Here is a 16214-nt window from a genome sequence, read left to right on the forward strand (position 1 = left end):
AAAAAACAATCTCAGAATCAGCGGGATCCGTTGAAGCGTTCCAGAGTTATAACCTCATAAAGTGACAGTGGTCAGAATTGCAAAAATTGGCTCGGTCATTAAGTACCAAATTGGCTCTGTCACTAAGGGGTTAAGAAGCAAGAGGATACAGCTAACGGAGGCCAAACTGAATGAATATTCTTACCCAAATCATACAGAATTCTGTACGTTTTTAAGCTTAAAATGTTAAAACTTGTCAGAAAGGTAGAATATTTGTGCCTTGAATGTCATTTAACTTACAGTTTAATTTTGAGAGTTCCAAAAACTTTCAAGGCCACCGGGAATTAAAATTCCTCATCATAGACCCAAGTACCAGCCTTCTTCTGACTGGCCAGTGTTTGCTTACGAGAATCTTTGTGAATTGTCTGGGGCTTTTCTGTAAGAAGAATTTGTTTTCTTTTTTGCTACTAAATGGAGTGATTCTGGAAATTAGTGAAAATCAATAAAGTTCTATATTTGTGGTAGTTTGAACAAAGCCCTACAACTATAAAGGCCTTCTGTGCTGAGCAGAGTTATTGAATTTTTCAGAGCACATCTAATGATGAGTATATTGCCCTTTTGAGAAGCTGACTTTAGCTTTCATCGAGTGTTGCTTTATCTTTCTAGTTTTGTTCTACCTCACTAAAGCTTTGTTTTTATGATTATTTTTTTGTGTAGTGTTTTTGAATATTTTTTTATGCAGACTGTTTAAAAGACACATATTAAGATAAGCTCGTCTAAAGATGCCAACATTTACTAAAGGAATGCATCCTCACAATAAGAAAAACATGACATTTTCATAAAAATGAGCTCCCTAGCTAGCGAACCACCATGGAACTAGTCTGTGACGCTACATAGGCTACGTTCCTACTAGGGGTTTTAGTTAAAAGGAACCCCCCCAGAGCATTAAGTAACAGTCACCTTCAGCAGCACTAAGGCTGCATTCTGTGAAGGTGGATCTTATGTTTAGTATCCCTAGGAATGCTGAAATAATCACTTTTAAAAATTTCACCCATACCTCTATTGAGTCGGGGAGGTATGATTTCTCCCTGACTCAAGCGCCTCGCAGCCGTCCATCATCCCACCGGGCGCCACCTCCTCTCTGTCATGACGTCACCGGCGCCTTCGTGTAGCTGAGGCCCCAGATCCCGCCCCGCAGTGTGTTATGTATTCACACTGCGGGGCTGGGAATCTGGCGCCTGCGCAGTGGAGCGGGTCACCGTGCTCCATTGAAGATAGTGTCGAAGTCTCTCGAGATTTGTGAAGTCTTACAAGACTTCGGCACTATCATGAATGGTGACCCGCTCCACTGCGCAGGCGCCAGATGCCCTGCCCTTCAGTGTAAATACATCGTAACACACTGCGTGGCGGGATCTGGGGCCTCGGCTACACCCAGGCGCCGGTGAGATGGACAGCTCGAAGGCGCCTGAGTCTGGGAGAAATCATACCTCCCTGACACAATAGAAGTATGGTGCGAAATTTATAAAAGTGATTATTTCAGCATTCCTAGGGATCAGAAACATAAGAGCCACCTTCACAGAATGCAGCCTTAGTGCTGCTGAAGGTGGCTCTTTTACTTAAAAATGCCCTGGGGGGTGACCTGTTCCCTTTAATAGGTGCAGAAAATCTACATCAAAAATTCACCAAAAGCTCATTGTGGGAACGTAGCCTTAAAACAATAACCACAAGTTCATGTTTCCTAAATGTTATTCTCTCTCACTTTTCAGGTGCACTGGGTAGAACAGCAGGTGGCAAAGAAAAGAAGGAAAAGAGATATTTTTCCAGAGCCAACAGACCCCAAATTTTTCATGCAGTGGTATTTGGTAAGTCCGTAAAAAAAAATTGCATAGTTTATGATTTTAAAGCTAATTTCTCTGTAAATGTTTTTACGCAGATTTTCTCCTAAAAATACACTCCGTAGATGATTCTCCCCGCAGCGAGAAATATGCCGTGTTATGCTTTGTACTAGTGAGGATTGCATGAGAATTGCTGTTGCCAGAATTCCTTTTCTAGCGCATGCACGCGATATTGAGTGATTCTGCTGTACCTTTGTCTGCTTTTGACATGGAGGAAAAATAAGTTGTTGCTTATTATACTTTGCCTTACTATTTAGGTTCCTCTAGTAGGTGATGAAAACTGTACTAAATATGACTACAAGAATGGAACAGGAGTGACCACATTTCTGTGCAAACCAAGCTGCACACTCGTGCACTTATTGTGGGGGTTTTTTTTTTTTTTTGCATGTTATTATTATTAGCGCCATTTATTTCATGGTGCTTTACACGAGAAATTTTGTATATATGTAAATTTTGTGTGTCTTTTGAGAGGAGTTGTCCCATCAATGCATCCCCTGTCCACATGCCCAATAACGGCTTGTCTCATTACGAATTGTCTGTTAAAAAAATAGATTAGTACTCTTAATGTTACGTGAAAGCCATATGTAAGTAAAATGTTGGTTTATACAGCATCCAATGTAGCATGCGATGTATTGAAAGACCTTGAGACTCGCAATAAAATATGGATGTAAATTGTTCCTTATACTATTGGCGCTTTATTTTGGATCTGTTATATACTGGCAGAATATGAATCCTGATTATGAATGTGTACGAGAGGCCTAGATTTGGAAGTTTGTTGAATGTTTTTCCTTACCTAAGGCAATATTAACGTATCCGTAAAAAAATTTTTGTGTTCTCTCTAAGGTGCCATTTACACTGCGAGAGAATCGTGAGTGGACATGAATAAAAACTCATCTTTGAATTATCTTGCTATGTAAACCGGCTGCTGATGAACAAGCAAAATGCTTGTTCAACTGGTGAATTGATTTTTTTTATGCAGCGTAAAAGGTTACCATTTTCGTCGGTGCATCGTCCTGTGTAGGCTGGACTCATGCTGCCGAGATCAATGTCGGCTTATGCGCACTGAGCGATTAAGTATAGCTGGCTCAGTGCGCTTCATTTACTTTGGTCTGCCTGTGTGTGCATGCATCCATTTTACCGCCGATTGGAGAAAGTTTACCGAACGGCGGTCGGATCGTGCAGCTGGTCAGTCCATGTAAATGGATCCTTATTCTCTATTACATTTTACAGTTCTGACCACTGTCACTTTATAACTCTAGAACGCATCAGCGGATCCCACTGATTCTGACATCGTTTTTTCGTGAAATATTGTACTTCATGATAGTGGTAATATTTAATTGATATGACTTGTATTTATTTGTGGGAAAAAAAGGGAAATGTGGCAAAAATGTTGAAAATGTCGCAATTTTTGAATTTTAATTTTTATGCCCTTAAATCATAGTCGTGTCACACAAAATAGTTCGTAAATAACATTTCCCACATATCGACTTTACATCATCATGATTTTTTAAACCTATTTTTTTAATTTTTTTTGTTATGAAGTTGTAAGGGTTAAAAGTTGACCAGCGACTTCACCTTTTTCCAACAAAGTTTACATAACCATATTTTTAGGGACCACCTCACATTTGAAGTGACTTTGAGGGGCCTATATGATAGAAAATACCAAAAAGTGACACCATTCTAAAAACTGCACCCCTAAAAATCTTTACTGCATGGGTTTGTGGCTTCCTGAGAGTGCGTTGGTTCTGAGAACTGGTCAGGTAAATACTGCTGCCCCTTTTTTGTTGTTTTTTTTTTTAGTCCTCTTTTTGTGTGTTTGCTATTTATAGTGTTTGGACTCGCAAGTGTGAGGACCCTTGTTACAGATTGCGAGATTGCACATCGTGGCCAAAATATCGACCAATGCCTCATATATATTATGTACGGTATATATATATATTTTTGCACTTCATTTTTCAATGTTCAGCCAGGCCCATCATTTTTGGGCTTCTAAACTAGGGTGTAGAGATGAGCGAATTTGTTTTAGTTCCTGCTTATTCGGCAAGCTATAGCACTTACGAGTAAGCTACAGAGGGAGCCCGGATACATGGAGCGCTCCCGATAATCAGTTTTTTGGCTCCGCAGCTACATGTGTCACGGCTGTGTGACAGTCACAACATATGCATGGAGAGCCTGTGTCGTTCCACCAGCAGCAATACCAAATATGTGTACTTTTATTATTTATTCACAACTTTTTTTTTTTTTTTTTTTACTTGGCCCCACTATGGAACTTTCACTTTCTTCAATTTGATTGCTGTTATAAGGTATAGCAATGCAGGACCAGCCTCTGTGCGCACAAAATCGTATCTATACGATATTGCACACAGAGGCTAGCCACCTGGACGAATGGATACATCTAAGGTCGTGAAGGAGTTAAACTTGCTGCAACATGGAATAGTGGCGGCAAAGCTGAATAAAATGTATTTTTTTTATTTCTCATCTCCAATGTGGACATTTTAGCTTATAAAGTTTAGATTTTACTTTACACTAAACCCAAGGGGACATTTGCAGCGATTAATCTCTTGGTGCTTGCACTTTTTCCCCTGCATGATGTTGAGAATCATAAGCAGGAGGCATCATACAGGTAACAATGAAAATACCATTTCCCCAGGTGTGAGACATAATGACACACAGCCCAGCTCTCCTCTGTTATCTGCACCTACTGTGTAGAATAGGGTAGAGCTATGTGTCATTACAAACACCTCTAGTAGCTTTCATCTCGGGGCAGTCCCTGTAGGGAAGGAGTACAGCAGAGGTGACAGTGTCCTGAGATAAAAGCTGCAAGAGGTGTTTTTAATAACACCGAGCTGTGTTCTCCCCATATCGCCACACTGTCTGCTGCGAGATAAAAGCAGCTAGAAGTGTTTGTAATCATCCACAGCTCTGCTGTACTCTACCCAATTGGCGCATAGATCAAATAGAAGGACTGCGTGTCAGTACAGGTCCTGCACGGAAAAAGCTTTTTGGTAGATGTGTGTTTTGCTATTATTAATTTCCCCTGCATGATGTTTCCTCCTTATGATTGGTCAACATCATACAGGGGCAAAAAAAGACACCTAGAGAAGAATTTCTGTTAATGTTCCATTGGGCTTAGCATAAATTAGAATCTAAACTTAAAAAGCAAGTATATTCGCAATGGAGATGAGAAATTAAAAAAAAAAAACTGCGTTTTATTCAGCTCTGCAGCCACTGTTCCGTGATGTGGACAGTTTAGCATACTAAAACTGTTGGAGGGTTCTCTTTACAGTGTAAGTGTTGTTTCAGGAGAACTTGCTGCATGAAGTCGGGGTCTGCCTCTAGCTTCTCCCCCTCTCCATAGAATCTTATGGGCACCAATATATATTCTATTCTTATGAGCACCATACATATATTACAAAGTTTCTGATTTTCTTGTGTAATATTGATTTATTATATACAAATTAAAACTACGGTTACTCTTTAAAGAGTGCTGGTGTAGTAATTGTAGTAGATTTCACACGTTAATTTGTCGCTTCTGCCACACAGGTTGAGTTACAAGCCCTGACCTACAATTTCTAGCAAAATAACAGGAATTTAACTCGAAAAGGTTGAACTCTAAACCTAGTAGACATCTTATAATGTGTGTAAAGTCTCCAAACTACTGACTTGGCACTTGTGCTGCCAGAAATGTTGCTTATGAGAAATCTGCTTCTCCCCTTAGAGATGTCAGAGCCATTGAATTTCTTTTTTTTTTGTTTTTTTGTTTTAAGTTTTTCCCATTAAAATTAAATTGTGCTTTGTGCCTTCTCCTTGGTGATTACTATACCAACATTGCCGCTGTCCTGAGAGAGCTGAAAACATCTGGCTTGCAGAGACGTCAGGTTAAATTAGGTTAGAGGAACTGCAAGGTTAAAAATAAAATCTTACTACCACATATACTAATGTTGTGTATATACCTAGTTCTGTCTATTAATGGACCACTCGTTCCAATCCTTAATGCTTAAAGATTGATGTTCTTCTTTAATACTAATCTTTACCAATTACTTATGGAAAATACTCTTAATTTTTCAATGGTTGATGATATTAAGTTTATGCCGATACAAAGATTTACACCCTCATTTATGACGTGATATAAGATATTTACTGTGCTCACTTTAATTGGGGGTTCTGTTGACCTTAATGTTTTTAAAAAGTGTGCACAACTTTAAAATGTGATAGATTCCTTATATATGAGGTCTCGGCTCAAGGGGACATTGTGCTTTGTTCAAATTCACGCTTCATAAATTGGGGTATGAATTTTTAGCTTGCTTGCTCAGCAGCTTATGTCCTATCAAGACATACATTCGTATTAATAATACTACTATCTTAATGTTCAAGATTTCTCCCTCCAGCAGTAATGGGATGAAAATATGATCTCTTTCTGTTATGGGCATGGCATGTTTTTTATCGATATTGCTGAGGTGGTGAAACTTTACTCTGAACTCCTTCTTTAACCTTTGAAATAAGAAGGAAATATACGGTAATTAGTTTTTCTACATTTGTGTCCGATCAAAAAGTTTTTAGTAAATATTTCAGCTAAAAAGTGTTGATTACTTTCACATTAGTGCAGCTTTCTTCACATACTTTACATCACTTCTATCAAAAATTGACTAAGGAGCTTGTGACCAGACCAGTCCATCAGCCTCTTCTAATTGTAAGACCCCATACATGGGCTAGTTGCTATTTTATTGGAGGAGGCCGATAGTCTGGTCACATGCTCCTCCATCAGTAGCCATTTTATGGACAGAAGTACTGGTCAGTTTGTTAGGAAAGCTGTACTAACAAGAGACGGTGGCAAACCTCTTTGATTCTGCATATTTTATTAAGACCATTTTGCTTTCAGTGGTTAAATAATGTTTTAAATAAGATGTCCTCAAAGACAACATATAAGGGGGTAGACGGGGTGCTTAACGGCTAAGACGTCAATGGATCACAAAAACAGATCTCAAAGTCCCTTGTGTTAGTGAAGTATTTTAGTGGGCGTGAGTGATCACTTCTCTATTAACTTACGATCTATAGACGTTAGACAATTAAACGGCTTGTCCAGGACTAGATATTGATTACCTACAGTACCGTGCAAAGGTTTTACAGGTTTGGGGAAAAAAAATGCTGCGAAGAAGGAATGGTTTTAAAAATAGAAGTGTTCATATTATTTTTATCAATGAACAAAGGTGAAATCTGAATCAAATTGATGTTTTGGGTGACTACCCTTTGTCTTCAAAACATCAATTCTTCTAGATTCGCTTCCACAAAGTCAGGGATTTTGTAGGGCTATAGTCAGGTGTATGAGTAACCAATTATACCAAACAGATGATAACGATCATAATTTTCATATGTAGGTTGAAGCCGAAACGACACTGTAGGAGGTTTAAAACTGGGTGAGGAACAGCCAAACTCTGCCACCATGGTGAGGTGGTGGAAGACCTTGTTTCATGTTACAGGTCATGCACCGTGGCAAAACTGAATACAACAAGACACAAGGTAGTTATAATATGGCCTACACCGAGCTCTGATCTCAGCACGGAGTCTGTCTAGGATTACACAAAGAGACAGAAAAGGATTTTCTCAAGCCTATATCCACAGATGATCTGTGGTTAGTTCTCCGAGAGGTTTTAAACAACCGTCCTGCCCAGTGTACCGCAAAGAACTGATTGTTGTTTAGAAGGTAAAAATTGGAGACCGCAAATTTTGATCAGATTTAGATTCATCTTTTGTTCATTCACTTTTCATGTAGATAATTGGTAAAAAAAATAGTGTTAACACCTCTATTTTTTAAAGTATTCTTAGTTTGGAAAAGTTTTAAGCAGATGTGGAAAAATTACTGAACAATACTGTAACTTTGGGAGGGATTGGTCAACGCTATCAGATCACTGGAGGTCTGACACCGAGCACTGCTGTTACCAGGTCCTGTGGTTGTCAGAAATACAGTCTATTCACAGTGAATTTTCAGGTATTGCTGCTCAGCACCCATGTACCTCAATAAGAGATGAGCTACAGTACACAAGAACGGCCCCTACTCTGTGTACTTCAGAGATGGAGGACCTGGTAGCAGCTGATTGTGGGGATGGTGCCAGGTGTCGGGCCCCCACCGATCTGCTATTCATGAACTATTCTATGAATAGGTGAACATTGTTAGTAAGAATGTGGGATCACTTTTTCATGTAAAGTTTGTCCAGGATGAATGCTTCCTTCACATGGGGATTTGAGCCCCCTTTCACAGAATCTGTGATGATCCCAGCAGCCAGACCACCCACAATCATTTATCATGTGTCCAAATCATTAATAATAAAAGTTGTTGTTTTTTTTTCGGACAACCCCCTTTTAAAAAAAAAAAAAATTATGAATTTATCTTAAGTGTAGTTGTCAATGAAAGCCTTCATTTCGCTATGTAACACTATAGTCCGGCTCTTTTAGGACAACCAGAATTGTCAAATATTTCAATCTTTGTAGAAGCTTGAAGGACTAATTGAATCTCAGGATTTTATGACTCTGTGCCTTAACCCCAATTTAATTCCCTACTCGTCCTTCAATACCACTGATGCATTTTGTGAGCTTTATACCGGAGTTCAGTAATATACCTTTATTTTTCAGTATGATGCAAGCCGTCATGATTTACATGTGAAAGAAGCTTGGGGGCAAGGATACACTGGTAAAGGCATCGTGGTCTCTATCCTGGATGATGGCATTGAGAAGAACCACCCGGATTTACAAGGAAACTATGTGAGTGTATGGTGCAGATGATGATCTCCTAAGAAGGCGAAATAGTACAACATCATCATGTCATTATTGCATGCGACATTTCAGGTTTCCAAGGCAACAGAATAAAGATTCGCTAAACAAGCTGTCTGCAGCCTTGCTAAACTATACCCCGACCACACATTCCCGGCATTGTTCGCCTTTATTTACCTACTCTGAAGGATTATATATTTTATTACTCTTTCTATAACCGGGAAAGATACTGTAAACCATCGATAACTATAATTTCTTGTTCCCTCAATTTAGTCACTAAATGAAGACAATTTTATGTTTTTGACATTTTTTGACATTTTTTCACTTTACAAAGGGTCTTATGTCGTATGGAAGGAAGACTTGCTGTTTTAGTTTACATCCCCAAGGTTTCTGCTTTACCATTCTGCCCATCATATGTAATAGTTGCATATGTCTCCCCGGACTTGTTCTGTAGATGTGTTGAATCCATAGAAGCTGCAGTTTGGAGGCGTATGTGTAAATTATTAGAATCTGTTGAGATTTATGTTTGTGGATTAAATTGCTGCCTTTTGCAAGTTACATATGGCGCGATTGGCGCCACTTCAGCGTTCTGTGAGCCCGAGTTCAAAAGGTACCCTTTCAAGTTTTTTGGATATTTTCCCATCAAACATGCAGACTTCCGGCAATGGCTCCTCCATTTTGATATCCACAGCCGTGTTCCCCTCTGAAGACATCATTGTGGCGGAGCTACACATTTTGCATTGCTTAGGGTGAAGTTCACACTGAAATATGCAGCATAAATTGACATGCTGTGGATTTTTCTTGCAGCATGTTCCTTATCTAAAGTGTAGCGGTTTCCTGCAAGAAAATACTCAATGAAAAATCTACTGCATTTTCATTATATGGAAATTCACGTTTAAAGTTCTGTGCGGCCTGATTTGAATTCCCACGTTCTTGGTTTGGTTTGTGTCTATATCCCCTCTTTGGGCCAACCACTTAAGGGTCACGTCATTTGTAGCATTTAAAGTGATCCAAGTGCATTGTAAGTAATATGTGCGTCACTAACACGTTTTTATCAATACAATCGCCACTGTAATTCTGTGGAAAAAGCACCTTCTATAGTTATATTTTACCTGCTCATTTGGTCATAGGGGTGTTCTTCATTGCGTTCAGTCAGGGTTGTCACCACCCACACAACTTGAATTATGTTACTTGTTTGCACCGACGTCGCTTGAAATCCCGTGCTTGCACAGTGTGTCAGTACTCCGCGTTTGCGCAGTGTGTATTGGGGGAGCCGCACTTGTGACGAGCGACTCCCCGCACGTGCAAATCACATCTTCAGCGTGTATGTGCGGGGAGTCGCTCGTCACGGTGCATGCACGGCCTCCCGATCGACAGTGCACAAGAACAGCTATCCAATACACACTGCGCAGGCCTCGGCAACCCACTACACACTGCGCAGGCGCAGCAAACCCACTACACACTGCGCAGGCGCGGCAACCCACTGCGCAGGCGCGGCAAACCCACTACACACTGCGCAGGTGCGGCAAACCCACTACACACTGCGCAGGCGCGGCAACCCACTACACACTGCGCAGGCACGGCAACCCACTACACACTGCGCAGGCGCAGCAACCCAATACACACTGGGCAATTGCAGGATTTCAGGTGACGTTGGCACAAGTCCAGGAACATTAATTTAAATTGTGTAGGCGGTGACAACCCTGACTGAACGCAATGAAGCACACCCCTGTGACTAAATGAGCAGGTAAGCCATTACTATATAAATTGCTTTTTCCACAGGATTACAGTGGCGATTTTCTTGAAAAAAAACATGATAGTGATGAACATTGCATGACTAACCATGCACTTGGGACACCAGAGATGCTACAAATGACATGACGGGTTCCCTTTAATGGCTGTAGAAGCCTTGGACAGAGCCCTAGATAACTGGTGATACGCATGTCTAGAGTGAATTCTGTTCAGAATTCAATTACCTGTTTCTCTTCAATCCTTTTTTTAGGTTTATTTAAAGAGGGAGTAAGTAATTGTTCTTCCAGATTTTTTTTTTCCATTTAGCTTGAATTGCCATCTGATTAGTGGGCATCTGGGTGTCTAGATCCCCACTGATCGCGCAATAGCCCCCAAGTCACGCGCAGCTCAGCAGACAGGAGCGCACAGCTTTTGCTTACACACTGGACTCACCCGTGGCACCCTGCACACCACCATCTTCTATGCAGAACCTTTGTGTTCCAGTCCTATCCAGGACTTATTAAAACGTCTAAAGTGACATTGCAGCGACACAGACGTATTAGTGAAGGTTTGGAATGGTCTGCATTACCTCTGCAGAAGAGAATTGTTTCACTCATTAAACACATCATGAAAATCATCAACGTGATAAATTGCAATCGTTTTACAATAATGGGCAAATGTTAGACTGTTCTTATAAATCACCAAATGTAAGATAAATCGCGGTCATCTATCTACGTTCTGGTCGGTGTGGTGCCCAATCAGAGACACCCTTTCCCTTCATCAAGGTGCAATTGAACTTTTGAAAAGGAAAAAAGTGAAAGTGAATATTGTGCTTTTGAGCAATTGACCAAGAGGGAGGATTAAAAGAATTGGAGATCCTTGATAAATGCTTGTTTCTATGTGTTGAGAGATATGAATATATTTCTAATCAAGTGGTCATTTTTGCACTCTTGTCATATTGGTAGTAGCTTTTGACTTTGCTTCTCAGAAGCAGACTGATGTGGCATTTTGTTAGGTTGATCTAATCACAGCGGTTTTAACGAAGGAGTAAAGTTAAAGGTAGTGTCCAATCTTGTAATAAAAAGTTATTGCAACGTGTTTGACATGCAAATCGATTAAAATGACCTCTATATATACTTTTGTTCTGGTTGCTGCCCAATATTGCAGTTTCAGCCAGCCCCCTTGTCTGTCTGCTTCTGCTGTGATGGATAAGGGGGCATCCTGTAATTTGGATGTACATTGTGGAGCAGTCCTGATGAACTGTAACTGTTCATGATTATAATAATCCACTGTGGAAATCTCAGTTCTCAAGCGCTAGTGACCTTGTATAAATACATATATTGCACTATACTTGATATTCATCTATGGATGGAAAATTGGTCAGAAGCATTTAACACGGCAGCTAATCTGGGCGTAAAAATGCAGACATGTGCGTTATTTTTTTTTGGTCCATTTCCCTCTACCCCCCTATATTCCATTCAGACTGTGAAATTCGTCTTATTGTTACTTTGACCTATAGAAGTAAATAGACCTTTTACTGGACTTTTTATTGTAATTTATTTTCTGGGCATGTGTGTTTAATGAACAGTTGAACAATGCATGGTTAAATATTCATAGGGAACTGGAAGAAAAAGGATTGATTATTGATCTCTGAATTATTCTATACAGCTATTTGCCGCAGTGCACTTGAAATTTATTAGGAAGGAGCCATTAGGTTGATGAAAAGCTAAATGCACTGGATATCTTTATTCTTATACAGCAGTCAACTGAAAAAGAAACACATGCTGTGGTGCAGGGCTGATAAGAGGAAGTGATGTATAGGCTCGTCACTTTCATTGACAATGCTTCTATTGTGTGTGTTTGCGTTATCTTTTACCATTATCCTTATTCAGGATCCAGCTGCCAGCTATGATGTCAATGACCAAGATCCGGATCCACAGCCTCGGTATACACAGCTCAATGATAACAGGTAATTTGTTTGTGGCAGTAAAAGCCTAATTAAACACCATTTTTGTACAGAAGCACTCAATTTTTTTGTATTTATTTTTATTTTTTTTAAATAAACATTTAAAATCTTCATATATGACAGTGCTGGACAGTTGCTGATCCCCCCCCCACTGATCAGAAAAAAATACTGCTCTGAAGTCCACAGTTCTGTATGTCCCAAACACCGAGCTGTCTGCAGGCTCAATGGTAAGTCAATGGGTACCATAGACAGCTCTGTCACAGTGAATGCATTCATAGACTTACTATTGAACCACTTTTTATGCAGCTTCTGCGGTAGCCGTGGACTTCACAGCAGTGTTTTGACTGATCACTGGGGGTCTCAGGACCATGGCCACCACTAATCCGCAGCGCCTATCGGAAATAAAAAAAATGTTTATATCGTAACCGTTACACTTTAAATATATTATCTATATGGAAAAAGCTATACATTATAATGGGTACTTGTATATTAATAGCCATGTAAGTTATTGATGCAGGAGCCCACAAATTCATGTATAATGTAAACTCTATACAAGGTCTTTTCTTCAGTCTTACATTCAGGGGTATAGACAATCGCTGGCACCATAGAGCGGCACACTATGTGCGGACTGAAGCTCTAAAACTCCAACTGTGCCATGAGTGTGATGCATTAAATTGTGGTCCTGATTCATCAAAATACTGACGTAAACTGTTTAAAAACTTTGTAAAAGTTTTACACAACTAGATGAGCACAAATTTTGTGACTTTTGTCATTTTTACATCAGTCCACCTTATGAAAGGGCTCATACTCACTTGCGTGCAATACGGCCGAGTCTCGCATGGTAACACCCGGCTCTGCCGCTGGCACTTGGGAGCGGAGCGTGCAGCTCCATGTATTGCTATGCGGCTGCACGCTCCGCTCTGGAGTGCCGGCGGCAGAGCCGGGTTTTAACATGCGAGACTCGGCCGTATTTCACGCAAGTGAGTATGAGCCCTAATTTAGCCGGTGGATGGCCTGGTCGAGGGCAGCCGGCAGCTTCATCATGATTCACACCTTTAAAGAAGGCAGAAAATATGACAGAAATGTACCCGAGAAAGACAATGGAGTACACTTCTTGTGGTGACACGTGGCAGCTAGAAGATGTGCCAGATTCTACTCTTAATGAATTTGGCGCATGTTACTTCAGCGTACCCATAACCAGAAGTGTCCATTTTTAAGAATCCCGGCAAATGTCTTATAACTGCAGAGTTCATCATCCTTTCTTTCTATTAGCATGGGTCTACATGGCTATTTTCTACACGGCAGGTGTCATGCATTAAAAGGTGACAGTATGGCAGTCCTGTACATTGCAACAACTTGAAAGTCAGCGTAGTAATATCTCTAGGGTAACTTGAAAGACATGCAAGTCTATAAATGGAAATCTTTCAACTTGAGGATCATAAACGCAACCACATTCACTTTTACTGTGTTGCGATTTAATATCTACCATACTTTGATATGTGGCTGTGCAACATCTGTCATGGATGGGGTTGTGGTGTTATCCCAGCATGAAGTCAAAGTACGTGTACTAGGGTATCAATTTAGAAGAAATTATGTAGAAAAAAAAAACATTAAAAGATACAACCTTTATTATAATCTTCTAAAAACCACTTAAAAATGGTATGTGCACACCAAAACAAAAAACACCATGAAAACAACCTTAAAAATGCTAAAGGTCCCTATTAATTACCTATATGATGCCTTGCCAAACTGCGGAGGTTGGCACCCTACGCGTTTTCTTTTACATAACGCTTTGAAAACGGTCATGTTAAACATTTTGAGATTTCAAAAACACAAAATGTTACATAGGAAAGATTAACTTTGTTATTTTTTTTATCAGTTTCTGAGACTTTTTGCTACGCCTCTAACAGAGGGGAAGATTGTTTTCAGTTCATCCAGAACAAATAGTCTTAATAACAACTAAAAGCATAAATAATGAAATGCTACAATTGTTTAAGCATTCCTTTGTAATTGTCTTTAATCTGTTCTCCAATATCTCTCCTGCTACGTTTAGTATCTGAGAATGCCCTGCACAACTATCTTACATCAACATATTCACCAGATCCCGTTTATCTATATGTAAAGGAGCATCTATATTTTTATACTTCATGGAAAGGCAAAGGGCTTTTTCCAGAGGATGATGATGATTTCCTAAATTATCATTCATTATGATCTTTACCCAGTGTAAGGCTATGTGCACACGTTCCGGAGTTTTCACATTGTTTGAGCGGTTTTCCGCTGCAAAAATGCTTAAAAAATGCTTACATTAAGCATCCCATCAATTTAATGCATTCTGCAATTTTTGTGTCCATGCTGCGTTTTTCTGCAAAAAATTGCATCGCGGAAAAAACGCAGCATGTTCATTAATTTTGCAGATTTTTCGCAGATTTGCTGCTATATTATTGCATCGGGAACCTCCCGGAAAAATCCGCAAAAAAAAAAAAACGCGAGCGGATTTCCTGCAAAAGTAGTTCAGATTTGCCCAGGAAAATTCTGCGAACTTTCTTGAACATGTGCACATAGCCTAACAGGTCCCAAACAATAAAACAGTCACTCAATATTGTCTACATTTTTCTGCCTACTTTCTGCCAGAGTTGTGCAAGTGCACAATTATTTTCCTGATATTTTGGCTGACTTCTTTAGGCTTACCCATGATGCTGCACAAAGAAGCAGTGTGTTTCAGGTGTGCATTAACCCCTTTCTGACCTCGGACGGGATAGTACGTCCGAGGTCAGAAGCCCCGCTGTGATGCGGCTATTTTGAACAGCTGACATGTGCCCGTAATAGGCGCGGGCAGAATCGCGATCTGCCCGCGCCTATTAACTAGTTAAATGCCGCTGTCAAACGCAGACAGCGGCATTTAACTACCGCATCCGGCCGGGCGGCCGGAAATGATGGCATCGCCGACCCCCGTCACATGATCGGAGGTCGGCGATGCTTCAGAATAGTAACCATAGAGGTCCTTGAGACCTCTATGGTTACTGATCGCCGGTAGCTGTGAGCGCCACCCTGTGGTCGGCGCTCACAGCACACCTGATTTTCTGCTACATAGCAGCGAACAGCAGATCGCTGCTATGTAGCAGAGCCGATCGTGCTGTGCCTGCTTCTAGCCTCCCATGAAGGCTATTGAAGCATGGCAAAAGTAAAAAAAAAAAAAAAAAGTAAAAAAAAATGTGAAAAAAATAAAAAAATATAAAAGTTTAAATCACCCCCTTTCGCCCCAATCAAAATAAATCAATAAAAAAAAATCAAATCTACACATTTGGTATCGCCGCGTTCAGAAACGCCCGATCTATCAATTAAAAAAAAAGCATTAACCTGATCGCTAAACGGCATAGCGAGAAAAAAATTAGAAACGCCAGAATTACGTTTTTTTGGTTGCCGCAACATTGCATTAAAATGCAATAACGGGCGATCAAAAGAACGTATCTGCACCAAAATGCTATCATTTAAAACGTCATCTCGGCACGCAAAAAATAAGCCCTCAACCGACCCCAGATCATGAAAAATGGAGACGCTACGAGTATCGGAAAATGGCACAATTTTTTTTTTTTTTTTTTTATTTTTTTTTTTTAGCAAAGTTTGGAATTTTTTTTTCACCACTTAGGTAAAAAATAACCTAGTCATGTTAGGTGTCTATGAACTCGTACTGACCTGGAGAATCATAATGGCAGGTCAGTTATAGCATTTAGTGAACCTAGCAAAAAAGCCAAACAAAAAACATGTGGGACTGCACTTTTTTTGCAATTTCACCGCACTTGGAATTTTTTTCCCGTTTTCTAGTACACGACATGCTAAAACCAATGATGTCGTTCAAAAGTACAACTCGTCCCGCAAAA

At 40.1% G+C, this 16214-nt stretch overlaps 1 protein-coding gene across 1 annotated transcript in view; it reads left to right on the plus strand.

Moving 5' to 3' along the window:
* Positions 1–16214, plus strand: part of FURIN (furin, paired basic amino acid cleaving enzyme) — a 311683-nt gene that overhangs the window by 217235 nt on the left and 78234 nt on the right. The window contains exons 4-6 of the mRNA XM_069766153.1: positions 1746–1841; positions 8502–8630; positions 12263–12339. Coding sequence (XP_069622254.1) covers positions 1746–1841; positions 8502–8630; positions 12263–12339 — 302 coding nt within the window. The remainder of the gene's footprint in view (positions 1–1745; positions 1842–8501; positions 8631–12262; positions 12340–16214) is intronic.

This window comes from Ranitomeya imitator, chromosome 4 (genome assembly GCF_032444005.1).
Source record: "Ranitomeya imitator isolate aRanImi1 chromosome 4, aRanImi1.pri, whole genome shotgun sequence".
Lineage (NCBI taxonomy): Eukaryota > Metazoa > Chordata > Amphibia > Anura > Dendrobatidae > Ranitomeya > Ranitomeya imitator.